The sequence below is a fragment of the Falco peregrinus genome, chromosome 5 (assembly GCF_023634155.1).
Source record: "Falco peregrinus isolate bFalPer1 chromosome 5, bFalPer1.pri, whole genome shotgun sequence".
Lineage (NCBI taxonomy): Eukaryota > Metazoa > Chordata > Aves > Falconiformes > Falconidae > Falco > Falco peregrinus.
This window is the reverse complement of record NC_073725.1, coordinates 85,079,240-85,106,594: the sequence shown is the minus strand read 5'-3', so window position 1 is coordinate 85,106,594 and position 27,355 is coordinate 85,079,240. Positions and strand designations below refer to the sequence as shown.

Below are 27,355 nucleotides of genomic sequence, written 5' to 3'. Positions count from 1 at the left end.
GGCGTTTCGCGGCTGCTCTGGGGGCAGCGCCCGTGAGGGGCCGTGCCCTGCCGGGGCTGTCTCTGCGCTGCCGGGCAGAAGCTGTGGGCGCGGTGGCGGAGCGAGGCCGGCCCTCCCAGGGGCTGCCCACCCGTCGGGCCGCTTGGTGGCAGCCGCGTCGCGCAGCGAGGCCTCGGCCCGCCCGGCTCCGCCCGTAGGCCGTGGCGCGGCGCCCTCCCCCCCCCCCCCGGCCGTTCTGCGCATGCGTGGCCGCCTCCGCCCGCCGGGTGGCGCTGCCGCTCGCTCCGCAACCGCGCGGCTGGTTGCCATGGTTTCCGCAGCCCGGAAGTGCCGCGCGGGGCGGGCCGGCACAGCCCAGGCCGCCCCCTGCCCGGAGCCGGGCGCCATGGCCCCCGGGGGCCCCCGCCGCCCTGCCGAGCGCTGAGGCCTTCCCGCCATGGCCCGGGGGGCCGGCGAGGTGGCCGCGGAGGGGGAGCTGGTAAGGAGGGGGCGACGGGGAGGAGGAGGAGAAGGAGGAGGCCCTGGACCCGGCCTGGGAAACGCTGCCGCCTGCCCGCGGGGCCGGGGCGAAGCCTGGCGAGGAGCGGGAGGAGGATGGCTCCGTCTGCACTGACCCGCGGGGCGCTGGGTCCTGCCCGTGTCTCCCCGGCTGGCCGGTAGCACAGCGGGGCTGTTGCCGCTCACCTCCCCCGCCCTCGGCAGCCGGAGGGAGGTTTTGGGGCCCTTTGCTGGCAGCCACCCTGTTCCCTTGTCTGTCGTAGGTGGCTCTTGTTGGGCCTCTTGCGCAAGAGCAAAGGGATTGTGAAGGTTTCTAAGGACAGCAGTGTTTTTCTTACTGCACATTTATGTCATGGTGAATGTTTTCTTGTTTACCATCTCCTGTTGAGCTGGGCACCTTCCATGTTTTCTGATTCCTGATGTGATAGCTGCAGTTATATAGGGAGATCTCCCAGAGTGATCAAAAGGCCTTAAAATAACAAAGGTAATCAGTGTGCTGCAAAGAAGATTGCCTCAGGAAATTAAAAACTATATGGCATGGTGTCTGAGAGGTATACCTGCTTGCTCTCACACAAAACACAGCACAGAAAGCCGTTTTACCTGCTCTGTTGTCAATCCCAGCTCCTGTTATGTCAGCTAGGGTTCTCAAAAATACTACACACATACAGACGCACACACCCCTTACAGACATAGATCGGCATCTGCCCAAAGCAAGAATGGTGCCGAAGTTAAACACCATGGAGTCAGCAGCAAGTGAAAATGTTCTTCATGCAAGGGCAGTTTACATTCAGATAATTGGAAAGCAAAGTGGAAATTTTCCTTCTACTGTGGATAGGCTTATGTGTGAACTGACAAGTTTCCCCACTTCTCAATCTGAGGAAAAATGAACCACCTTTGGTTCCTTGGTTTGGGGTTTTTCCTCAGCCTGATCACTCCTCGGGTCGCGTTTACTGGACATTCCCATAGCATAGGAAGGGTAGGAACAGCTGAGTGAGGAAGGGACAGGTGGGCGAGTTGCTGCTTAACTCTTGCTGGTGGAGAAATTCATGCCGAATCAGCATCGTGGAAGATGGGGCACCTGAAGCTTCAGGTATTGTAGTGCTGCGCACTGAAGTGCGTAAGTGACTTGAATCTGAAGTGACTTGCACTGGAACATACAGAATGTTTGTGTTAAAGCAAATGATGCTGTTGTTTTGCAGTACTGGTGACATACTTACCATTTGAATTTATTGCAACTTTGTTGTGATAGTAAAAGGATATAAGATCTTTTGGATGTGTATTCTAACCAATTATTTGGTAGCGAATGTCATTGTTAATGTCTCTATTTCCTAGGGAGATGACAGCCTGTCTGCAATAACCTGTGGATCAGATACAGAAATGGTGAGATTTAGTAATGGCGCACTGTGGAGGAATGCCTTGAAAGGCCTCTCAGCATGTTCTTACACATACTACATCCTTGTAACTCCTGGTCGGTAAGACGCCCTTCAGAGAGGAAAGCTAACAACGTTACTGCGACGTAGTTTGATTCAAAAACTTCCTAAACCTAATGTAATTCTGACTTCTGAATTCTCAGCACTGGGGGCTGCAAATGGTGATTGGCTTCATTTTGCTGTTCTACCAAGTTACGGGCCCAAGTAATCCTTCTACAGAGTTTTAATGGAATTGAATAAGGCTTTCCTTTAGTGAAATGGTTCTGCAGATCAGCCTCTACTCTGTGATCATCTTGAATTTGCTGCTACTCGTATTTAATACTGATGGGGAAGGTCTTAGTGTTCCGAGCATGAACAGACTGCTTTGTAGCATAAAACTTCAATAGACACCACATTAATTCTGGTGACCGTTGCTGTGGTCAAATCTGCATGTAGGGAATGCTGCTGGTTTTCTTTTCTACACTGAAGATTTTATGTTATTAGAACAAATGATCTTCATACAAAATGGAGATTGAAGGCAATTTTGAAATTATATGCTGAAATCCTTGAAGAGTATTTTAAATACATTAAAAATTCTTTTTCTCTTCCAGAAGTTAAAGAAGAAAATTTTTCATAAGCCTCCAAAGTCACCAAGTAAGTGTTCCAAAATTTTTTCTTCTGCTTCCGTTATTGCAGAACAAGACAGATTTGTGGGATGTAGAATCTGGAAGATTTACTTGAAAGAACATCTTATTATTCTCTTTAGAGTTATTCACTGGTATATGCAGAGCATGCCTATCTGAGATTTGTTCTGTAACCTCTGAAGTGAGACTTTTATAGGCTAAATATATGAAGTTTATTATAGATGTAATTCTTGAATCTCCAGCATAAACTATTTTCTTCTTGTGTTATCCCTTCTACTGGCAACCATTCTGAATTTCTTTTTCTCTTTGTCTCTTTGGAGAAATGATGATGCTTGCTGGGTAGAAAGAATCTAGAATTACTGGAGTTACCTACCATCCAGTAGATATCTGTATTTGTAGAATAAGCAGTTTTCGGTTTCATTTGTTGGGTGGGGGTTTTTGTGCTTTTTGTTACGTGACCTTAGAAGTACAATGTTATTATTAGATCTGTAGTTTTAATGTGAGGTTTTGTCCTTTTTTTCTGGGGTTTGTTTCTTACTGTACTTCTCCATTTATCTTGCTTTTTATACTTCCAGTGAATATTTCAAAGATGGCATTTACCTCAAAGTGTTGCTGATTGTTGTTACTTTGTTTTGTTTCTAATAAATCAAATGATGCTGTACCTAAAAATATTGGTTTAGGTTGAGGAAGAGGCATACTTTTCTAATAGATGTACATCTATCTTTCTTTTCCTAAAATCCCTTTGCTTGCCTAAATCATGGAATTTAAACTAACTGTTGAATCTCAACTATTTTGTTTGTGACATCAGTTCGCACTGTATATACTTCTCGTGGTAATTTGAAGACTGACTAGTGAGCCCATATAGTGCATATCTATATTAATAATTTGAAGTGGAACTGATGTCAGTATTTGACCCTGACTGCCATACCTGAAGCAGTAATGTGGGGGGCTCCCCAGCAGTTGTATCAGACCGATTCTGTTCTTCAGTTACTACAAGAAAATTGCTGGTGGATTAGTAACAACAGAGTTACTTCTGTTTTAGCCAGACATATTTTTCTCAGTGATAGGACGTTTGTGTATACATTCATTGAAGGGTCAATTTAATGTATGAATTCAGACACTCGGGTATCTTAAGGATGCCTGTCCAAACTGTAGGTGTAAATACTTCTACATGTGTTGAGTCATATTACTGTCGTTATGCCTCTTTCTAAGCCTTTTCATTTTCTGGAACTGAATTTTTGCTTTGTTGTGATTTTTTGTTGTTGTTTTTAGGTGAATGTCCCATTGCTCTGTATGAGCCATTTGTAGTATATAGTTAAATTCTGGTTTTGTAAGAAATAGGACTGTGTCTAGGAACCTTGAAGCACAAGACAGAAAATTTTTGTGACCTTGAGCTTTTTAAGGCAACACTGAGATATCTTCTTTTGTCGTAGAGTCTCCATACAGCTCTAGCATACAACTGTATCCTAAAAAATCTGCAGTTTGTCGGTCTCTTCAGGGAACAGACAGTGCACGTCTTGAGAGTGCAGCTGTAAAAAACCCAAGGAAGATGTGGTTGGGATCACTGAAACAAGGTATTAGTATAGAAACTTTATCTGCATATATAGATAAAATTCAGCTTAACATATAAACTCTTAAAAAATAGATTGTATTTGATTATAGGCTACATAGGAAGTCATTTCACTGTTGTTTATTTGGGTGGTTGGAATTATCTGATCTTGAGCATTGGAGTTTATACAGGGAATAATTAACAGCATCTGGAGCTTTCTATGTTGCATTTGCTCAGAATAAATCCACGAAGTTAATTCACAATTATCCCTGATTTTTGCAGTTTTTTTTCCATTTTTGTTGGCAGGAATGAGCCATCCTCTGAAATCAGATGTTGACATGGGGCATATGCGAACTAACATTTCTAGTAGCACTCCAGAATACTTGAAAGAAGCTCTAGGAATGAAGAAGCCAAAACATTCTCGTTCTTCTAGTAATGGTAAATTATGCAATAGTGTGGAAGATAAAAGTTAATGATCTTTTTTCTGTGTAAAAACACACATTGCTGAGGATCTTAGCTTTAGTAACCGAAGAGCCATTTAAGTTTAGCCGGTATTAAAATATATATGTCAAAATGTGATTCATGAGGTACTTTTTGAGATTTCTAAATTGGATAAGACAGGGATTTCCAAATTTTTTTTAGCAATGAATCACTATTAGCTTTCAGAACTTTTTGCAAATTGCCATGCATTTGCAGCTGAAAACATTGCAAATATAATACGGTTCAATGGGCCAGCTGTAGACAATTTATTGTGACTTTGCAAAACATAGTTTAGGAACCATTGATAGAAACCATCTGCGTGCCTGAAATTCTATGTAATTGGCTTCTTTTGCTTCTCTAGAAAGTGTTTTATCATGTGCTTGTGATATTAAAATCAATAGAGTTTTACGAGAAGAGCAAAATTTAAAACTTTTATCCTGCTTTTCTTAAAGGAGAACTGTAAACTTAAAAATCCTACTTCCATATAAAATGACAACTGTACTGTTACTGGTAATACACATTTTCTGGCAACTTTAAAAGGTAGTAGACTTTTACATGTTAAGCATAAAGAGAAAAATGTGTTCTGGACATCTTTTAGAGATATTTTTATAAATAATTGATTTGTTGAGATGAGAGAACTGCAGTCTTCTGTGGAGTATATCTTTCTTGGGATGACTATTTTAATAGAGATAAGAGAAATCTGCTGAAAATCTGGCAGAAGATTCATACAGCAACATTTCCATTTCACGTTCATTTCTAAAATTCATTTCCTTGCTGATTTTTCTTCTGAAGAGAAAAAAGAGTGTAGTTTCAGTTTGGTGCTGTTCTAGGTATTTTCCTTTAACTATAGAGGTTCTGGTTAGTTAAAAATACCTCTTTTGGGATCTGCTTATGTTATGTACCTTTTTGTGTAGGCTATATTCCTGGAACTCCTGACTACAAGGAAAAAGAAGATATGTATGATGAAATTATAGAACTGAAAAAGGTACAGTCTCTCTGAAACTTACATAGAAAGTCATAGCATCGCTTCAGCCAACTGTAGATGTCCAGGCCTTATTGGTTCAGAATACTTCGGTTTCTGCATTTGTAAGGCTAAACTAAACTTGTGTCTAAGGCAATTTCATTGTTCTTATGGTGTGATAGATACTTCTGAGTACTGGATGTGGAAGCCTTGAAGTATACCCAGTCCTGAACCCCAGCCATGGCCCTAGCTGGACACTGGAAAGGTTCATTGTATTTGGTTTCTTGTCCCCATCTCCTTTATTTTATTTTTTCCCCTCCGCTTCCTGGCTGTTACCCATCACATTTTAACAATTTGTCAGTTAAGTTTAGTGCAGTGTATGAAAGATGAAGACTGGGCATGTGGAACACTAGGGATACCTATAGACAAATGTCTTTGCTGTTGTAGATCATTTGTATAAGGTTGCCTTTCTGTTAAACCTTTTCCTTTTATCTTTGCCCTGTCACCTCCCTTATCTGTGAGCCCTGGTCTGGTGTGATGGTCTCTCTTCTGTTTGTTTTCTTTTTTTCCTTTCACTTCATCCTCACCATCGTAATTGGATTGTTATTGACATCAAAATGTGTTTCCACGTCTTTCTGTTTCTGAAATGTGCTTACAATTTTTTCTTCCCTCTTTTAGACAATACAAGCTCAGAAAAATGAGCGAGATCGAATGAAAACTAAGCTCCGTCGACTAGAAGAAGAGAATAATCGAAAGGATAAACAGATTGAACAACTGTTGGATCCTTCCAAGGTGACTGTTTCTTGGGGGATACATGTGGGGCAAAAGAGTGCTGAGCAGTGTGACCCTCTTCTTGTCTCCCTAGATTTCAGGAGTCTGTAGCGTGTTGGCCTCTAGGAATGATGAGCTTGATTTCTGGTTTTGTGTATCTCTGCTCAGTTCAAAGGGAGATCATGCCATACTGTGCAGATAAATTTATTTAGCAAAGATACTTTTGATTTCTGAAGGTAAAATTAAATGCTGTCGGTTTAGGGGCCTGCTTTCTGAATATTTTTCAGGAAAGTAGAAGGGAGTTGACCTCTTGCATGGTGACCGATGCATGTAGTCCTGAGACCTGAACCAGGAAGACAAAGATGAGCCTTATTGTCAGATCCACAAGGCTGAGAAGCATTAAGGCTCGTAGTTAGAAGACCTGAATTTCACTGAATTCCTTGTGGCTGTCACTTTCTGTGTACAGATGTACATCTTGGAAGAAGTGTGCTAATATAAAACAACAATAGGCATTCCAAACCTAAGCTGTTGGACTGTGAAATGACTGGAGTTGATTAGGTTAGGAAATTCTGTGGAAAGAGCTGGAAGTAAAATAAAGTAGCAAGATTGGTCACTTTATCTGTCTTACCTTGCAGGGCTCTGAGCTGGCACGAACTTTGTCAGAAAAGACTTCTAATGGATGGGTAATAGTTTCTTCATTACCTTTTTGCTTTCACTTCTCGTTTTTTCCTCTTGCCAAGCTGAAACACTACTGATTAACAACATTTTAGTAAGAAAGAATAAGCAATTAGGGTATCATGTAACCATTACCTTTATAGTCAGATAAGAAACCAGTAACAAAGATCTGGAATTATTATTTCAGGGAGCCACCTTTGTCATTGTCTTGTATCTGTTTAGGGAGCATTCTCCCTATTATTTAACGGATTTAATTTAGCAGGGTAATGGGGAAGAGTTGTTTTTATTTAATGATTGTGTATAAATATTATGAAGTTGGCTGTGTTACCACAGATACAAGCTAGGGATCTGATTTCATTAGTGTTCTCTTCATCGCAGGGTAGCAGACATGCATATGATTTACTAAGTACTGTAGTACGTAGGAATAAGTATATCTGATTATTTACAACTTATAAAGACAGGGCAAGACTATGGAGAAATAGAATTTCTGTGAAGAGATGGATTATTCTAGGACTCATGAGCTCTTTTTTCTTTCTGTAGGTGGTTAGTGGGCTAAAGCAGAAGATTCTCAAGCTCGAACAACAGTGCAAGGAGAAAGACAACACTATTAAGTATGACTTTGGTGGAGGTAGAGGCTTGTATTGGATGAGATAATAAAGGGAATTTGAAATACGTGTTATTTTTCATCTGTTCTTTAAGTTTTAACGAACCCTGAGAACATACTGGCAATTATAAACCATTCATCCTGAAATTGTAAACCAAAAGGTATTGCAGCATCTTTGCTGGTCTGACTGGGTTTTATTTTGAATTATTCTATTTTCAGCAAATTCCAGGCAGACATGAAGACCACTAATTTGGAAGAAATGAGGACAGCTATGGAAACCTACTATGAAGAGGTATGTCTGGCAGATCCTTCAATGTGCATACAGGAGAGGAAGTTGTTCAGTTGTCAAAGTATTAATGGAATGTTTTAGGTAGCTTTTGTAGAGCTTAGCTGCTCTACAGTTGGAATCAGATTTTCATAGATATTCTCATAGCTCCAGGTACATGTACTGAAAAACCTTTCTTCTTCAATAAGTTGAGTGTGTTAACCAAAAAGGGGAAATTAGTGTACCTCCGTACGTGTACTATCTAGATTAAAGTCAATATAACAGCAGCCAGATTTTCAGCAATGGCATCATTGCCTCTGCTGCTACCTGAAGTCTTGTTCTGATTTTCACTTAATGGAAAAATGTGTTGCAGTAGCAGTGTCAGCTTCCACAGCTAGCTCCTTAATGTAAACTACATTTCATGTTTCACAGGTCCATCGTCTCCAACTCCTCCTGGCAAAGTCTGAGACTATGAGGAAAAAGTATGTTTAAATTTTTTGAGGCACTGTTTACATATATGTGTTTGATGTATCACTCATGTACTACTTTAACTGATGGAAAACTACTACGTGGGAAGAGTTTGTTTTCTTATTTAGATTGCTGGATTTGCTTTTTGGTACTGCTTTGGTTGGCTTCACAGTTTTGGGATATGTCTTAGTCACACTTCTTTTTCATGTAGATAGATCATTTTGTGGATGTGGAAAAAATATTAGAGCTATTTAAAGAGGACATGAAAGCTCTGAAAATTTGTCTCCATTACATAAAATCCATCTTCCCCCATAATCACACCTATTCTGACATCAGTGGTGATTGAAGCAAACTACTAGATATTGACATTTTACTCTTGAGTCAGTTCCGCATCTTGCTCTGGGGTGTATGCTGCAAAGAAGGTATTTTGGTGTAAACATTATTTTCCTGTGGTACAGGGAGGCAACCTGCACATCAGGGTAGCTTTTGTGAGATCTCCGTGAGTGGTACTAGTAAGACGCTGGCAGAGAAGCTTGTACTAGTGCTTGTCACTAATGTGTGGGTGTCTACATGGTGGTAAGGGTAAAGAGTCTATAGAGGAAATAAAAATCAAAGCACAAAGACAAAGCTCCAATAAGAGAGAAAATCAAAAGCATCTATGCAAGTGAGCGTTATTTGAGCTGAGAAGAGGCTAATAGAATCTTGTTGGATAGGAAAATGTAACCACACCACTTAAAAATATGCCTGCCCTCCTAGTGTTAAGTACAGGCAGCTGTACTTTTTTGTGTGTAATTATTTAGATTGACAGAAAGACGTGAGAACTTTTTATGGGTCTTTATATATACTGCTTGTGATTCCCTAACCCACTGTCTTGTGGGTTGAAAACTACAATTTGTTTTGTCACTGTTTTAAAAAAAAATTATCTGTTAGCTCAGGCATGCAGTGGCTAGCCTCTTGAGGCTGTAAGCCATCACACCTGATTTATTTACAGGTGAAAATAAGTCATCAGGTCTCTTTCTTGTCCTCATCTATTCATAGCTTCAAAAAGCAGTGGTCAGGGCAGTCTCTTTCTATTATCTGACTCAGTCTCTGCTTGAGAGGCTGAGCACAGAAATAATAAATGATGTTGAAGGTCAGGACTCTGGCACATAGAGTTGTACAATAGTATTTCTTTCAAGATACTTGTCTACGTTATTTCTGGCTGAAGTGAATGCCATTTAGCTCCTTTTTTTCAGCATTAATTCTGAGACACGATTATTTATGTGTGAAGCTGTAGTATCCAATTGAAGCTAGAAACTAGGCAACCTTTCATATCCTCAGAATGATCTGCAGTTCTTTCATTTACGTTTTGATGAGCCTAAAATAATGACACTCCATGATATGGTTATGATTTCTATAATTTCTGTCACTTCCCATTTTTGGTTGTCTGTTGTGCTTTGTTTTTTGCTTTTTTCCCTGCCCCCCCCTCCTGCTGGGACAGCTGTATGAATAGTCATCTGTGATATATGGACAGCCTTATTTATTTGTTTTTATGGCTTCATTTCCTTTTAATCTCCAAAAGGTAGATTTGATTCAGCTTTTCACTCTGATTTGTTGATTTTAGACTGTCTCTCCCTTTACCTTGTAATTATTCCAGTGGATGGGGTGTAAGATTCCTTCACAAATTGTTCTGTGATTACTATTGGCAGTAGCATTTGTCAAAGAGTAGGTCCATCAGTTCCTTCAGACCTTTGTTTCCAGAAGTAAGTTTCTAAGAATTTTCTCATACCATAAAGAACAAGTATTTCATCTCACTAGAAATCTGTTTTGTGAACCAGCTTTACAACTTAGCGCATCTGGAAGCTGAAATTTCTTCCCCTTTTTATAAGAAAAAATAAAAAGGCAAAATCACTGTAATATATTTAAAACAGTTTTAACACGTAGCAGGCTTTCCTTTTTCTGATGCCTTTAATTCCCATCACATCAATGTTAGCTGTATTCTTCAAATCTGTTCAAAAATGTCTCTGATTGAAACATCTCAAATGAAGAAAGAAATTTCTCTGGGGTTTACTTTCGCAGGAATAGTTTCTTTTACTTATTAGAGCAGCATTCACAGTTATCTGAAAATATGCGTGTGTGTTGGATTTGTTTGAAAGTGGTTCCATCTATGTATAGCCCTCTCTCCCAGTCTCAATCTGTTTAAGTGAAAGAAGGCAATTCAGAACACGCAGGTTCGCTTTCTGTACTGAGCAGTTTTCTGGAGAAGTCTCCCAATTGGCTGAAGGTAAGTGTTTTTAAATCAGTGGTCAATAGAGCTCTGATAAAGCCTTATAAGGTTTTATAACCTTATAAAACAAATAGAAAACCACATAAGTAAAACTCATACAAGGACCCTTGTTTGTGTGTTAATGAAACAGAGTGGGGGAGGAAGTAAAAATAATAAACTTTCACAGTTGCAAAGTATCATTTTTCTTTGATGCAAATTAAAACAATTGTGAAAGTGTTGAGCAAGATGGTCTTTGCGTGTTTTTACCTAAAAGAATAGGTAATTCTCAAGTGCAAAAATGTTGAGAAGTGCTTTTGGGGGGAGCTGAGATAGTTAGCCAGCTGACTAGAATAGTAAGGCTGTTCAGCTCTCTTCAATGCTGCTGCTTTGTTCTCTGCTTTTAAGTTAACTTTCTGGTTTTGACCCTGTTTCCAAGTACAGAGGGTAGAGATACCCAAAACCAACTAAAGGCACTGAATGCTGCTGTCCTGAGATTATCTAGGAATGTCAAGGAATTGCAAGATGAGAATCAGAGGCTGAAAGAAGATCTTGGTCATGTACTGAGCAGTTCTCCTCCTTCCAATAAAACAAGAAGTACGTGCTGAAAAGTTGGTGAGCGTGGGGCAAGGGTTTTAGCTACATTTGAAAGATGTGTTTTGAGAGCAGGACCCTACAATAGTAGAAATAAGGGAGTTATTACAAAGGTGAAGATTCAGGAGGGGCAAACAAGAAGTTTCTACAGGAGTCTCTGACTTCTGGATGTGCTGCTCCAGTCAGACCTGAGTTTTTTTGAATATTATCCCTGAGAATTCTGGACTGGAATCACTTGAAGATTTTAATGTTTCACTGGAAAACTGTTTTTCAGTTGTTGAAAATTGATGAATGTGAATGATTTATATTGATTTGAGTTAATTGGTGTGGAAGTCGAATATTTTAAGACCATTCTCATTTTTTCATTGCTGCATATTTAAAGTTGGGGTTCAGAGCTCTTTAGATGGTCTTTCTATATGGACAGAAGTTTCAAAAAGCAAGAACAATGTTGACTCACTGATTAGTTTCATGTTTAAAGCTTTGTTGTTGTATTTAGATTACAGTGAGTGGAGCAGACAGAGGCTGGTGAGGCGGATTTCAGAACTAGAAAAAGTAAGTGATCATAATCCTTGGGCCATCTTCCCCGTCTTGAAGCAGAAAATGCAGAACCATGGGCTTGTGCTCATGGCATGTAGTCTTTCAATATGTCGGTGTTGTGCATTCTGGCTCGTACATGTAAACTGATGTCTGTACCATGTACCTTTCCTCCCTTTTTTCTTTTCTTATATTTGTTGCATATAGATGCATGTTTTAGAATCAACTTTCATTTGATCTTTTCTCATGGCCTAAATAAAATAATTTTATGCTAGATTTGATTTTCTTCTTTTTTCTTTTGTATTTTTTTGTGTAAATTTATCCTGTTTAGAAAATACATGCCATGGAGAATGCCAGGGTGTCATCAGCAGATAGTGAGTCATCACAGGTACTTGCCATGTCATCTTCGCCTTCTGTAGACCTGGATCATCCAGCCTCTCAACGGTTAGACCATGCTGAGGAATGTCATCATCTCCAAGGGCTAGTGAAGAAACTGAAGAGTGATAGGAAGGCACTTCAAAACCTCCTGCTCAGTAAAGAGTAAGTGTGACTTTTGTCTGAGATGATGTTCTTTTGTAGGTGTGGATTATTTAATTTTTTCTTGTCATGTTACAAAAGAAAAGTCCTTCCTGTTTTCAGCAAGAAAACTAATTTTGATTGTCTCCTCAGCTTTTATTTCAAAAAACCTCTTCTAGTCCTACTAGCGTTGTAAAATTACATTGCAGAAAAAAAGTCAGTGAGAGGATGAAAAATGAGTTGCTTGTTTTTAACACATTTCTCAAGGCATGGGGTTTTTTTGCCAGCCACACTGAAAACCCTTTGAAGGGTTGTATGTCATGTTATGCAGCACTTCTTGGAAGTATTTTGCTGAAAAAAAATCTGTCTGGTCTATCACTTTCTCTTTTTAAGCCTGCCTTCTGCCATATGAGGCACTGTGACTTCTTTTCTCCCCCGTAAGCAATTGATTTGCAGTTTGTGTTGCTTGGACTTGTTTGGTGGGTCAGTGCATAAGGGCAGACAGGTTAATCTGATCATGAGCAGAGATGTGCACACAGCTACGTATTGTTGATAAGACACTGTCTCCAGTGTCAACTGTGAGAAGAAATGTGTAGTGAGAGCATGTGAAGAGGCCTTTTGCTTCTGAACAGTGTATGTTTGCATTTTGTTTGATTTAAAAGGAAAACCTAAACATTTAGTTACTTTACAAATTTAAGAAAACCTATTTTCTTCAGATGTTTAAACAAAAAATAACTACTATGTTGGAAGTGTAAATGTGTTGAGTATTGCTTAGATTTCTTTGTACCTTTTGTAGATCAGATATCAAGCAGTTACTGCAGGCAAAGGTTGAACTGGAGCTGGAGCTACAGAAGTGGCAGAGTAAGATGGAAGAAAACAGTACAGAAGAGCAGACTTTCAGGTGTCAAGTTTTGTATTAGTAAATCCTTTCTGAACAAAGAAAATACCTGTTAGATTCTCTTTTGAACTGTATCGAAGTCCATAGGAGTTCATCTGAACTGCAGGAAGGTGGAAATTCATTTAAGTAGAACTGTTTTGGAGGGATAGAATAAGTTACTAGGGGAAGAATTCTATAGAGTGCTTTTAGAGGAAGTGGAAGACTAAGTAGTATAGTAAAAATAAGAATTAAATTATAATAAAAGCTGCTAAGATAAATGGAAAAAGAAAGCTGCCATGTTGGGTTCAGACTTTTTTTTTCTCTTTCTGAGAAAAAACTGTAGTATCTTTACCTTACCTTAGCCTATGCTTCTAGACCATTGCCGATATGTCATTCCATTTACTTCATGTACGCTGTATAACTTTATAATAATCCTGTGCACGTGTGGCAAAAAACCTGATTTCATTATTACTTTGTAAGAAAGGACTTTGGCAAATATGAAACTGTAGCAGATCTAGATGCATTATTAATAGCATCAAGGGTACCATTGTAACCTTGTGACTTTAATTTTAATGTCAGGCTGTGCTATCAAAACTTTAGAATTGATGTTACGTGTCTGTTACTAGGAGAATATGTAGCATATTACCGTGAGCAGTTTCACACTTTGGCCTTAAAAAAGGCAAAGCAACCAATTCTTATGAAATGGGTTAGTATTTTCAAAGTGAGAACAACAGAAGACTTCTAGCTATAAATATGTTTGCTTTTCCAACCACAGTGAGGAGATCCAGAACTTGACTCAGAAGGTAGGGAAACTGGAGTCACAATTGGAGGAAGAGAAGAGACAAATGGCAGAAGAGGCAATGGAAAAGCTTAATAAGGTACAGACACATGGGGTTTTATGTGGTGGTGGGTTTCTAACTGATATATAGCAAGTTGAGCTGATAGTCCAAGTAGCTGCTAGTTGTGTCTTTTCAGAGAGGCTCTGTAATCAGTTGGGGTTTTATCCGTGAAATATGACTGCACTTGATATCTTTGCAGTCTTCCATCCCTCTGCCAAATGTTATAACTGGCCAGTAGAGATGAATAGGCACTGACAGACATGCTTTCAGATGCAGTGTGGTTATGTTAATCTCATTTCCCAAAAAACTAGTTGAAAACTATTACTGGGTATTTTGATCATTTGTACTTGAAAATAAATAGACTCTGAAATACAGGTAGTAAAAAATATGAATAAAAATGTCGATTAGCTGGAGAGGGTGCTGGGTTTTGATATACCGTACAATTCTTTAGATTGTTTTTTTTGTGTGTGTGTTATAGGCTGATGGATGCTAGATGATGTTTTGAATACCAAATAACTTGAGCCTTTAAAAACAGCCAACAAACAGCTCCTTCTTTCCTCTGCAGACTATATATATTCTTGGCCAGTAACCACCCATTTATTGAAATGTTCCCATTATTTGTAATTATCACTAAGTTCCTACCAATTTTTCATTTTAATAGTAGGTTGTCATTTTTAATATAACATGATCCATTTGCTAAACTTAAGCCTGTAACTCAGTTTTTTTAGGTTATAAATAACTCCTTTTCACAGAATCAAGAGTTTTTTTTCAGAGTCTGTGAAATCTCTTGTTCCTCTACTTATAATTTTACACCAACAAATTAAATTTTTCTTCTAAAATTGCAGTTAACTTTTATTTGGCAAGTGAGGATGACAATTAGTATGACATTAGGGACCAAAAGGATCAGATCGTGAGAGGTGGAATATGCAACCACACCTCAGAAGAAATAACTGGAAGAAAATCTTGTTTTGTTCTTGGTTTCTGCTCCCCCCCCCCCCCCCCCCCCTTCCTCAAGATAGAAGAGTAGAGTTATGGCAGTTTACACAAGCTCTCAGTCTTGTTGGTGTCATATGATGGCCAACTCATCAGTAAGCTTAAACAGATGATCCTGGGACCACACTTGCCAGGATGAGACAGTAGCGAGCTCCCTGGCTAATTAGTACGAAGAATTTCAAAATAGATATCCTGACATTTGTTCTCAGTCTGTTGATAACATATGAACCATTTCTGATCAACAAAGCAGTGGGTTCCACTGTTGGAGCTCTTACTGCTTTAGCAATGCATAGAAAAATAGGAGTATGTGTAAATGAAAACCTTCCATTTCCATGCTCTGCCAACAGCTAAAATGGGGACAGGAATGTGTTTCACTGTAACAGTCATCTAGATGAGTTTGAACATGAGCAGTATTTAGAACTAAGAGTTTTCTTTAACTTCCTTCTGCCCTGCAGGCAAGATTAACATTTAACAACTCTGGTGGTGATTTTTTCTGAGTCATTTGTAACCTGTTTCCCTCACAGAACTCTAACTTTAGTGTCTTTAGTGTACTAACTTAAAGATTCTTCTTTGTAGTCTTCGCTACCCTGCACATTTAAAGGCAGAGAAGATCACAGGAAGGAACAAGCAGCCAAAATCATCCAGAGACACTGGAAGATGTACCGAAACAAGGTGAAATTCTCCTACCGGGGAACAGTGAGGACATCCCCCTCTGAATCTTACTCTTGTTCTAGCATCAACTAGGCTCCAGGAACTGCAGCAGTGCTTCCCAGTATGATTCCTTACCACCATCTTCTCTTCCACTGCTTTTTACAAGTTTTCCCCACTGCTTCCTAGAATCCTATTGTTTCTTTTAACTTTGCTCCCTAGAATCCTGCTCTTTCTTTTTCGAGATAGCCAGTTTCTGAATGGAGGAGTCTAGATAAGAAGGGAAAATAAGTAAGCATAGCAGTGCTTGAAGCAATACTGCTGCTGTTGCCTCTTGGAGTATGACTGAGAAGTTAAACTCCCTTTGAAGAAATCTTCCAGGCAATACAGGAAGTTTCGTATATTAAGTTACACTCAACTAGAACAAAATGATCTAGAGAAAAAGTGTTAACCTTACATTTTGTTCTATGGGCAACAACATAATGCTGCTTTTTCCAGGTGTATGACATTCAATGTGAGGTTAGCCTTATAATTGCTTCTTGGGAAACTAAAGACAAAAGAACTATCCACACATCTTTTAAAGATTAAAAGCTTTTTTTCCTTAGGTTTGTTGTTTGAGTTTTCGGGGGAGGTGGGACAGGTATTTTCTATGTGTTTTAACTGTTGGGAAAAATTTGGAAAAATCTTTATTAGATAAAATGTGTATGTATCTGTGGCATTAGCTTAGGCATTTTTCATTTCAGAAAGAAGCTGCTGCTCTGGATGAGGTGAGTATGTTTGTTTTACTGTTTTGTTGGTTGTCAGACAATTTGTATCAAAGCACAAATGAATAATACTTTTATTTTTAAAGAAGTTTTATTGTAATATGAACTGTTGTCCCAAGATCATGTTTGTTCTTCAGACTGGATCATGACCTTCCTTCTGACATCCTGGTTTTGTTTGATATATCTTGTTCAAAGTGTTCTCCTTTTGGTCTCAAATTTTCTGTCCTTGATACCTTGCTTCTGAAAATTTTGCACAAAATTTGATACCAACAGACAGGAAAGATTTTCTAAATTAGGTAATTCTAATAATGCTTTCATTTTCACTACAAGAAGGATTTGAAGGAGGAATTTAAAGCTTTTGCTAAGAAGAAATGTCCCTGAATATTATGAAGAAATTGACAATTTTTTCAAACAAAGTCGCTTTTTCATGTGTTTTGCACAAAGGTTATGATTAAACAGCATCTTACAATTGTTTCTTCCAGAATATTAAAAATCCTACTTTCAGAAATCAGAAAAAATTCCAACCATGTGATGCAAACATGCTGTTTTACTTCTAGATGCTTTTTGTTGATCTAAACCAAAAAGTAAAATCTCTAAAAGGAAAGACATGTTCAGTGTAATCACCACAATGGTCTGCCAGACTTGGCTTGATATCTGATTGCACCAGAGCATCACAGAGCCTGCTGAGCAGCCAGAATCTAATCTGGGAATGGGAGCATGTTGCTCTGTTTGTGAAATAAAGCTAGTGTTGGCATCTAGAACTTAACTGCGTTTGATAGGATCAATCATGAACACCTCCCATACTGAATTTAAATCATGGAGGTGTATGTCTATGGGTTGTCATAGGCTGGGGATTCTCTAGATTGCAGCAGAGTTCCTGTGAAGTAATGGGGACATGTGTGTATCCTTTAAATGTAAGAAAATGTCAACACATCAAAGAGTTTTTATTGCATAGGGAAAAGTTATTTTCCCCATTACCTCTTCCCTCTTGGACTCTTGCTTTAATTTATAACTGCTATCTTTCAAAGGAGCTAACATCTACTTATTTCTTTCCATGCTAGGCAGTTGTTATGCTTCAGGCAGCTTTCAGAGGACATTTAGCTCGACAGAAACTGTTACTGAATAACAGGATGCATGATGCAAAATCTCACAACGAGGTAACTGTTGGGGCAAATGGGTATCCAGGCATCCCATTATATTTAGTTTATGGTGTAAAGTACAGTACTTCCAGACTTAATTCTCTGAATCACCCAGTGATGTTTTAATGCACTGGTTGGCAGCACCACCGTAATTCCAGAGAGGCACTGAGCTCATTCCGTAGTCTCCCTTTCAATCTTCTTTATTTCACAGTTTTTCTTAGAAGTAAAGCTATAACTTCTGCATTATGGACTGTAACTAGGTCTCCTCTTTGTTTTTTCTGGTTATCATCAGCTAATAACATACCCTTTAACTTTTAATTTGGAGTGCTATTGAAAACTGTACTTGCTCTGAAGTGTTCCCTGCTGTATGATTGTAGTGATAGATAAAACTTTGTCATTGAAGTTCAGAAACAAGAATTTAGAAAGCATTGTTGATTGGAGTGACAAGTAAAGGAGTCTTGCATGTGGCATGCTCAACCAAAGACTTGTTGTGTCCTCTGTCATGTCAAGCTCTCTCCAGATTTTTCAGTTCTGAATATGAAAAAAATTCCTTAACAGTTAAACATTTAGTTTCTGTAAATTATTTGCCAACTTACATGAACATCCTTTAGACTTTTAGCAGGCTAAAGATAATTCAGAATCCTCCATCCAGTTTGTCCATCTGGTTGCACTTTACATGCGCTTTTACTTAGTAAACTGGCCCAATGTAGTAGGACTGAATACTTTTGCTTGATACAAGCAGAAGATATATCCATTATGAAGGTTGCCTTAGCTCCTCTGACTTCAAAAAAATGTCTTCCTGGAAAATAAATGAACTTTCCTTGCAGGTGTCTGCTCTTTCATTAATTGAATACAGGTGCTTCAGAGCTTGTGTGGTGATCAGATTTGCATTTCTTGCTGCATTTCCTTCTTATAGAACCTTAAAGACTGCAGACCAAAAGATGGGAATATTTACTTTACTACCACTTCCATGATCAGGAGTAAGATTGCAAGATCTTCTCTCAGGCTTCTGTGCAATCTGTAAAAGGTCAGCTTTCTTTAATTTGATTGCTTTGCAGAACTCCTGCATGTCTTCCATGTCAAACTCCTTGAGCTTGTCTTCTGATTGCAAGGAGAAAGATGAGATTGTGACGTTGATCCAGTCCATTTTCAGGGCTCACTTATCACGTACAGTACTGCTTGAGGAGAGGTAAGTGAGGAATGGGTATTTGTGCAACATGCAGTAGCAAAATTGTTTTTATTGCAGGAGAGGAGTCGTCTTTTTTTAATAGAATTTTAGTGTGGGTTGCTTGGCAGAGAAAACCAAGGCCATTGCTCCAACAATGACAAGGGAGAGCTTGCTTGTGAGAAAATTCAGAGTGTGTGCAACTGAAAGGGTTTCTTGCTTTGGCAGTAGTCTTCTCATATCCTGTTGCATGCTCTTTTCCATAGTAATGAGGAAAAGTAAAGTAAAATAATTACTCTTCAGAGGAAAAAAAAATTACAGTTGCTATCAAACTGATTGTTAGTACCTTCACTTACATTAAGTGAATCTGAAGACCTGACATGGTGAAGTTAAGGGTTGTGTGGAGAAAGAACAGGGAAGGGCTGGAATACCATCTAGTGACTTAGCTCAGGAAACAAGCTTAGTTTACTTATTTAGGTTTTATGGTGACTCTGTCTTGAAAAATACTTCCTTTGTCTCTAAGGTTTACTGCTCTAAAAGTTTTTAGTATTGGCTGCCATGGTTACAAGAAGAGTTACATCTCACTTTAACATACTAGTTCACTTCTGCAAGGGATAGGCTTTTGTCTCTTGGAGGCTAGCAACACAAGAAACTTTTCAGCATGCCCTCTGAAGACAACTGCAATTACTGTTCTGTGCCTCATGCAATGCAGTATTTTTTGCAGGTCCTCTGTGTCCAGTGCACCAAGTGAGAAAACAGATTCTGCGGTTTACTTTGCAGAGAAGAAACCAGTCTCAGCAGCACTCCAGAGACCTCCTTCAATCTTCACATCATCTGTTCCTGGTAATCTCATTTCCCTCTATGTTCAAAAGTACGTGTGTTTTGAGTGGGTGCACACACAATTTTATAGAGAACATCTGCATGTGCACACACGTGCAAATGCATACTTGGACTCTGCGTGTCTTTTAATTTGTTGACGTGTTGCTTATACTGGCAAGTGCAGTCCCTTACATAAAAAATAAAAGCTTTAACAGTATCAGTCCCAGCTTCCTCACAGTGCTTTGCCTTTTTGTCACAACTGTGGTTTGGAAGTTCTCTCTCTGGGGTGTGAGTCGTAACTGTTCAAGGAACATGGTGTTCCCCTGTATTGCCTCTCTACTTCCTTTTCAGTCCCCCCAGCCCTGTAGCTGATGTAGTATGGTACTTTCCACTATGTTTTGGGACCAAAGCCATAGACAAGCTGTGAATGTTTTCACCATCCTGACTTAGTTTCTGAAGGGGGCAGACATCTGGTAAAAAGAGCCATGTGTATTTAGTCACATTTTTTTCAGCAGTCTTCAGTTGGTGCAGTAAGAGAAAAAACAAAGTCCTGGACAGCGTGGCCAACTAGTACTGCTCTAATACAAACTGGGAAAATAATATCTGTCTTTTTTGATGGCTCTTATGCCATTTGGTTTCCTTCTTGACTCCTTCATTGCTGTTTGTGAGAAGGTGGGAGTTAAAAGTCAAAGAGGCTTTTAAGAGGATGTTTTGACTTTCCTACTCAGTACTTGTAACAGTGCTGAAAATAAGACAACCTTAGACATGCACCTTCAAAGGAGTTAAAACCAAACTGAAAAAAGTTAGTTCTATCTAGAGTGGGGTACTTAAGGCTTTTATGGACCAGATGGAGAAAAGAGAGCAACTTTGAGGGTGATCTGAGAAACACTGATTTGGGTTTTTTGTTACTGAAAAGCTGACAGTCTCTGCAGACTTGCTCAGAAACAGAGCATGCTGTAAGCAGCTGAGGCTGTTTCTCAAAGATACGAGATGAGGAATAAGCCAGACTTGTAGGGATTGCAAATGCAGAGGTTGCCCTTCGGTGAAGGAAAAAACTTTACTGTAGTCCATATTCAGAGGTGTATCCTAATTTGTGAAGGAGTAGGTAGTACTTGCTTCTGAAAGTGTTTAGAGTTATGAGTGATTTTAATTATGTCAAGTTACAGTATTCAGAAAAAATGCTGCAGCATCCTTTTTTGCCTGGGCTGTACTGCAGTAGTCATTATTGGCATGCTTAGTCTAAACCCAGAGTAAATCAGTTGTGAAATTCTACCCAAACAGAATCTCTTTAAAAAACAACAACCAACCAACCAAAAACCAACAAAACTTTGTGCTTCTGAAGAAGGGCTTCTAAGACACAGAGAAGTGTGTAAGATGAATCTAGTCTAATAAATGCTGTAGTATGAATACTAATAGAGCAGAGTCACTGTCCAGCTATGAAGTCTCCAAAACTAATGTTTATTGCAGATTATGATGACAAAGGAGTGAAGAAGTTCTGGAAGAATTTATACCAGAGGGGGTATAGAGAGGAGATCATAAGTATTCAAACTTTCTTTCTTGCAGTCCCTTTTCTGGTGAGCATCACAAAGCAGAGATTGAGAACAAAGCAGGTTTTACTTGCTGATCTTTACAAATATGGGAGATGTTTTCAAAATCTGGGATGAGGATAGGTTGTATGTAGTTAGCTTGAAGAGGCATACCAGATATGTACTTCTCTAACTGCACAACTGCCTAAAAGACTGTCTTGCACTATGTAGCTCTGTGAAGTATTAGCTCCTGGTGCACTGGAGGGTTCAACCAAACCCTCCCAAAAGACAAATTGGGAAAAGGCTACTAAAGGAAGGAGAGTGTTCTGGTGTAAATGCCACCTCCATGAAGAAATATGACCCCTCAGTAATCAGTTTGGTTATAGCAGGTTGTTTGCCGTTTGAATTCATGTAGCTTAAACAGGTTAAAGTTAACTAAAAGTCCAACATCTGTCACTTCTAGCTCAGGACTGATGTAAAAATCCACAAGCAAAATTGGGTTTTGATGTAATGTATTTCACTGGTCATCCTGCAGCTTGGAAAGTACATGAGACAAGGAGCTTGTTTAACAGCTGAGTGATTTAAAGCCATCAAATTCCTTTAGCTTTAAATCATGCAGCTGTTGAACAAGCTCTTGCTTCATTTGTCCCAAGTCCAAACCTGCATTTCATGACCTCTAGATCTTGCACTTTAAGTGAAAGTATATATTGCAGTAAGTCATTTAATTTCCCTAGCCTTTTGGCATTATTTTGAGAGGAATGGAAAAGATGGAAATGTATTTTAAAAGAACCTTATGTATCTGCTAGAATAAATGTATATAATCCTGGTCAAGCATTTGCAGACTTTTAATTCATTGTTTGCTGCAGGTTAGATATATCTGTGTTTTCTAATTTAAAAAAATTATGAAAAAATAGCAAAAGTTATGTGGCATTCAATGTTGCTTTGCTTGTCTTCAGAATGTGGACAGTACTTGAGACTTGTACAGCCATTTCTACTGCTTCCCCATGACATGGAACAGTTAATAACGATTCAGTCTGTGAAACTTAGCATTTTGTTTGTTTCTGTCAGGTGTGACAGGAAGGAAGAATATGTTCTGTACATGCACAGCAGTCTTGAAGAAGAGCAGCATTTCTCTCTACATATCACTAGCCACTCCGGATACAACTGTTAATTTGAGGCTTTTTTGAAATTGTAATGAATTTACATACAACTCTTAACTCTAATCAGTGCTTACCCCTTCACAAGCACAAAGAGAAAGTCACTGAAATATATTAAACTGAAGATGAGGACAAGAAAGTCTCAGACATCAAGAGCAGTATATAATCAAGAATGATTTGGACAATATTAAACTATTTCATATATAGTATCTGGTTGTTGTTGAAGTTACATCTTCTAGTTAAACTTGCCTGCTTCTGGAAGTTCTCTTTACTCATCCTTATTACCAGTACTACTGGCACATAATTCTTCCGGAAAAACTCCTATGTTATTTGCTGACTGCAGGGAAGAATTTCACTTAGCTGGAAAGTCACGTGTTTCTTTGCTTCTGTAGGTTGAAGCCAATGTAATGGCCTCCCTACATTCCTCCTTTCCATTCACAGGCTCTCTCTCTGTCACTCTTTTCCTATTTTTGGGCTGGTTGCTCTCCCCTTTCTTTACTCCACATTCCAGTTGCTGTGTATGCGTCCTCTTCCATACTAGGAGACTTTTTCTCTGTGTCAGGAACCTCTTGTCTCACCACGACCTGTGGCCTGTCTATTGTTCTCCCCAGGTAACAGTCTCTGCGTGCCTTCCATGTTTCCTTCCATTTCAGTGTTAAAATCTCAGTGTATGGCTTCTTGTCTGTTTCTTCTTCCTCCCACAGGTTATCTTGATTTGTTTTCTTCTCTGGGAGATAGTCTTTTCAGAGAACTTGTATGTGAAACTGAAAAGTAAGTGGAGCTGAGGGGAGAATATTGTGCTAGGAGGTATTAATAGCTGAGGGGAGGATATTGTTCTGGAAGGTATTAATAGCTGTCGTCACTTCGTTCATAGATCTCTTGGAGAGGGGATATAAGCTGCTGGTTCCTGCTCATCAGATGTTAGGGGCCTTATATGTATCCATTTTATCCATCTGATTTTCCAGTGTTTACTGGAATCATTATAGTTCTATCTGTTCATGCCCTGAACATTTCTTCAAATGTTGGAATTGATGAGATGCATAGAACGACACACCGAGAAACACAGCAAAGAAGCAAGAGAAAGAAATGAAAAAAAACCCAACAAAAAAACCCCAACCTAAGCCCAAAAACATGGTGTGGTCACCATTTTTTATTGTCATTAAGGTAGTACAGCATGTGAATATTATTTCTGGTATTTTATAAGGATGAAAAGACCTTCACTGAGAGCTTCCCTTTTTTTCTATTTCCCTTTGCTATCTATATCTGACTGAAGTTCTCATTGTGACCTTTCTGCTTATCTTAAGCTTTCTTGGGTCAATTTTTCCTTTTCTGGCCATCTAATAAATATTTATTTTTATGACCTGAGATGGCTTCAGTATCAAATTGCTTTATTTCGTGGTGTGTAACCACTTGCAAAGATTTAAAGACAATAAGACGAATCATGCGTGATCACTATGGCAATACTTGCCATGCGTGCTGTTTCATTAAAGAGGAAGAGGAATAGTTATATGTAGAAAAATATAGATCAGAGTTAATCATAACTGTAGGTGATTCTGGAAACTTAATGGCTCAGAGTATATTACACTTCCCATAAGGGTTTGTTTTTATCGATGTTGTTTATTGATGACCTTGTTTCCTTTGTAATTATTTCAGCCAGGTCCTGTGAGAAGCAATCGCAGCCTACTCCCTCTCTGTCTGCAGATGAAGCTCACTCAGATGATTCAGATGATATCGTTATTGTCTCTCCGTTGTTGCAGATGAGGAAAACCTACACTCACTTCTAAGTTTTGGTAACAGGCTCTGGTGATCTTGAATTATTAGATTTACAAACAAAACTATTTGTACCAAGATAAAGCATATCAAAGATGAAAAAAGGGAGGAATATCAACCCCTTTTAATGACAGGTGTCATTATTTCAGCCATAAATGAGTAATTGTTTGATATGTCATCTCAGCAGAATTTATGGCTGAAAGACACTGACTGACTGTTAACCTTATCCTCCTGGTACACAGAGAGTTTGGATTTAAAAACTAAACCAAAACACTTTAATGTTTTCACAGTGAGGATTATAAATTCAGCTGCCAAATTTAAATGAAAGCAGTAAAGCCTTGAACTATTTCATGTCAAGCAAAGTTTTGTTTCAGGTAGACTAAAACAATTTGTCTAATCAGAAAGTGGTTAATGACATGGCTCCAATTTCCAGCCTGTGTACTTGAAGGGGAACAGCTTGTATTTGTTACTGGATCCTCTCTACTTAAAAATTTTTACTGTGTTATATTTTAATATCTGTTTTGTTTATTTTTGTATTGAACACAGTCTGTGCAGACCTTCTAAAGGCTTTTAGAAAGCCATTTCTTGGTCATAAGGCAATTCTAGGCCTACTGTATCAGCAGGGTTTTCTTATTTATTGCGTTTTCCAAGCGTGCTTGCTATGGTATGTATAGTACTATTTTGTATTTGAAATGTCCGATCACATAATCAGTTTTTTGTATTTGTCAGAGAAAGAGTGTAAATAGCAGGAGTGTTCTGTGAAGGATACCCTAGTGACTGCTGCTTCTCCTTACCTGTCACAAATATGAGTGGATTATGCAGGGTGATCTGTAATATATGGCAATATTTGACGTAGGAGATATGTTGCTTTGTGTCCTGTTTTAGTTTACATCACTTGACTGTCTGAAACTTTCACCTAACTAGACTGCTCGTACACTGAACACTATGGGGTTTTAAGTCTAATGCTGATCTCTCTTCTCAGTACTACCGTCGCGAGTGCGTACATGATAGTACATCCTGCAAGCACGCAGTAAGCCCCATCACAGCCTGGGAGAGGGATACAGCCTAGGGGTACCTGTCATAAGGTAAATACTAGGCCAACTGCTGGAAAGCACGGGCACTACCTGCTGTACTCTGAGAGGTATGGATTAGGGTAAGCGTAATATCCAAAACCTAACCCGTGCAGTTAGGTTTAGGAGCAGAAGTGGTAGGTTGGGTTATAATAGAAATAAAGACTGCATCCAGAAATTACACCATCTGACAATATCATTGTCCACAGAAGAACCAAAACCATAATGGGATGTGGAGAATATGATCAGAGGGGTCTTCCCAGATCTCTTATGTAGACTGTATATAACTGGATAGTTCCTACTAATCTGCCTACATCTTTCATGGGCATTAAAATGTTTGGGATTTTTTTTTCCTTTTTAAGCCAAACTAGATAAATTATATAACATATACTGGAAGGAGAACTTAATTTTACAAACACACAGTGAAGTTTTTGTGGAGACCCTAATGGTTTCTTTGTCATCAAAGAGTAATAAAGCCTTGTAAACAGAAAGCACACTTAAATATAAGATTTTTATCACCTTTTCCCTCTTCTCTTAAATTAAAAATCAGTCACCAGTGTTTTGCTGAATACTAATAAGTCAGAGCTGTCTCAGTTCTTTGATTTCAATGAAGCACTATCTGAGGCTTATCAGAGTTTATGCCAGTACTTGCAGCCAAAGAGGAAACTGGATGGCTGCAGCACAATGCAGCTGATTTCATTTAATCCCATCAGTGGAAATGCTGCCTGTGCTATTTCCAAAGGCAGTTCTGGGAGCTCTCCATACCCAAAGCAGTCTGAAGAATGTCATTTACACTCCCGATGGGTAAATTTTTCCTGCTTGTACTTTGGTCACATGACTGTCATCTGCAATAAGAATAAAAAAAATATAGAAAATAAAAGAATAAAAGGGGTAGAATCCTCTTGGCAGAAGCTGAGATCTGTTTCCCTCCCATTCTAGAGGGCATGTTATGAAAAAGAGTAATTTTGCTAAATAGAAGCAGAGCTATACAGAGTTGTTTATGTATAATATTTCAGGTCTGTAACTGTGACTGTCGTGGATACCTACAGAGAGAGTGACTAGAGCTGAGGACTCTGACACATTAAGGGCAGGGTATGTAGTGTGTCAGGACTACATACTAATGATATAAAATACCTACCTGGCTCTTACTCTATAGGGAAACACTTGGACAGCAAATATAATGAAGATGGCTTTCTTTTACTTTACTGTGCTGTAATAACCAATATGAAAGTATTAGGAAGTAGATACAGAGCAGAAAGACTTGCATTTTAACTGAGTGTACGACTGGCTTTAGTGCTGTCAGCAGAGAGGTTCTGGGATGAAGGGGAGATAGTATCTTAGTGTGACCCAAAGGCACAGATGGCAATCAGCGTGAAAAGAAGCAAACATTTTCTGGCATGAATGAAAATGTGTCTAGAGCTTCCTAAATGTGAGTCTGCTGTCTCCTAGCTATCAAAAACCTGATACTTAACTTGAGCCAGGCTTCAAACTCATATCTTAGTTTGAAAAATAACTATGTGCTTGCTCACTATGCATCAGAAGTTTGGTGTGGTACAGTAGAAAGAGAAACCTGCACAGTATTGGTAGCCTTTAATGTTGTTTCATTATATACTGTACTGGAATGTGTTGAAAGGGGTAGCAATTGACGCTAGAATTCATTCTGTGGTTATCTATCTGAATGCCAGCACCTGTAAATCTGGGAAGAAGTGTGGAACAATGAAGGAAGAAAAAATTAATTTTGGAATAATTGGCATTATTCCTTAAGAGGAATAACTGAGGACATTAAAAATCACTGTGGCTTAAACATGTCAAGATGGGCCCAATACAAACATACTCTGTTTCTAAAAACCACATCTTCTGTAGAAAGCACTGGTAACCTTGTGGGGGCGTCAAGGTCTTGAATTAAAATTAAACTCCACTGTAACCTATGTAATCTAACAGCACGCTTTCAGTTCTACTGGTATGGGATAATGTTGCCTACTTTAAAACCTTTTGCAATTTACAGTAGTGTTTAGTTAGAGATCGAGTGTCAATATAGAGATCTGACTTTCATGGGATCTTATCTCTCTTGATCTCTTTTTGCCCTGAAGTGCCTATGCCTGTAAATCTTTACTGAGGCATTAAGACCTGAAAACTGTATTGTTTTCTGTCTAGCTATAGAAATAATCCCTGCACAGGCAACTTTTAATATAGTTGAAATGGAAAAGGATTAATTCTGGCATATGAGAGCACCATTATTTTTTATGATCTTTTTAATATTTAGAACTGCACAAGTCTTTTATGTAATTTATTTGGGGATCTTTCAAAAGCTAAAACAATTGCAATGTGTTTTCCTCCTGATTGTTGAACTTCCAAATAAAGGTTGCCAATTAATTGTT

The 27,355-nt window shown here is 38.9% G+C and overlaps 1 protein-coding gene across 9 annotated transcripts; it reads left to right on the top strand.

The window, feature by feature from the left end:
- The first annotated feature begins 313 nt into the window (after nucleotides 1–313).
- Nucleotides 314–27,355, top strand: IQCE (IQ motif containing E). 9 transcript variants are annotated; one of them, XR_008747291.1, is made up of 24 exons: nucleotides 314–478; nucleotides 1,831–1,878; nucleotides 2,519–2,561; nucleotides 3,985–4,125; nucleotides 4,383–4,538; nucleotides 5,495–5,565; nucleotides 6,220–6,333; nucleotides 6,948–6,995; nucleotides 7,528–7,598; nucleotides 7,811–7,883; nucleotides 8,289–8,338; nucleotides 11,006–11,163; nucleotides 11,657–11,712; nucleotides 12,026–12,234; nucleotides 13,007–13,111; nucleotides 13,863–13,965; nucleotides 15,496–15,591; nucleotides 16,311–16,334; nucleotides 17,393–17,488; nucleotides 18,529–18,659; nucleotides 19,360–19,478; nucleotides 22,842–22,908; nucleotides 23,791–23,927; nucleotides 24,890–27,355. XR_008747291.1 is itself a non-coding variant. In XM_027779590.2 (24 exons), the coding sequence occupies exons 1-23, from the start codon at nucleotides 437–439 to the stop codon at nucleotides 23,896–23,898; spliced, it is 2,169 nt and encodes a 722-aa protein (XP_027635391.1). In that variant the 5' UTR covers nucleotides 314–436; the 3' UTR covers nucleotides 23,899–23,927; nucleotides 24,890–27,355. The 9 variants fall into 9 exon arrangements, 8 of the variants coding, with proteins under 8 accessions (XP_027635391.1, XP_027635416.1, XP_027635383.1 ...); XM_027779590.2 differs by lacking the exon at nucleotides 22,842–22,908 and adding an exon at nucleotides 20,922–21,028; XM_027779615.2 differs by having other exon boundaries at nucleotides 23,791–27,355.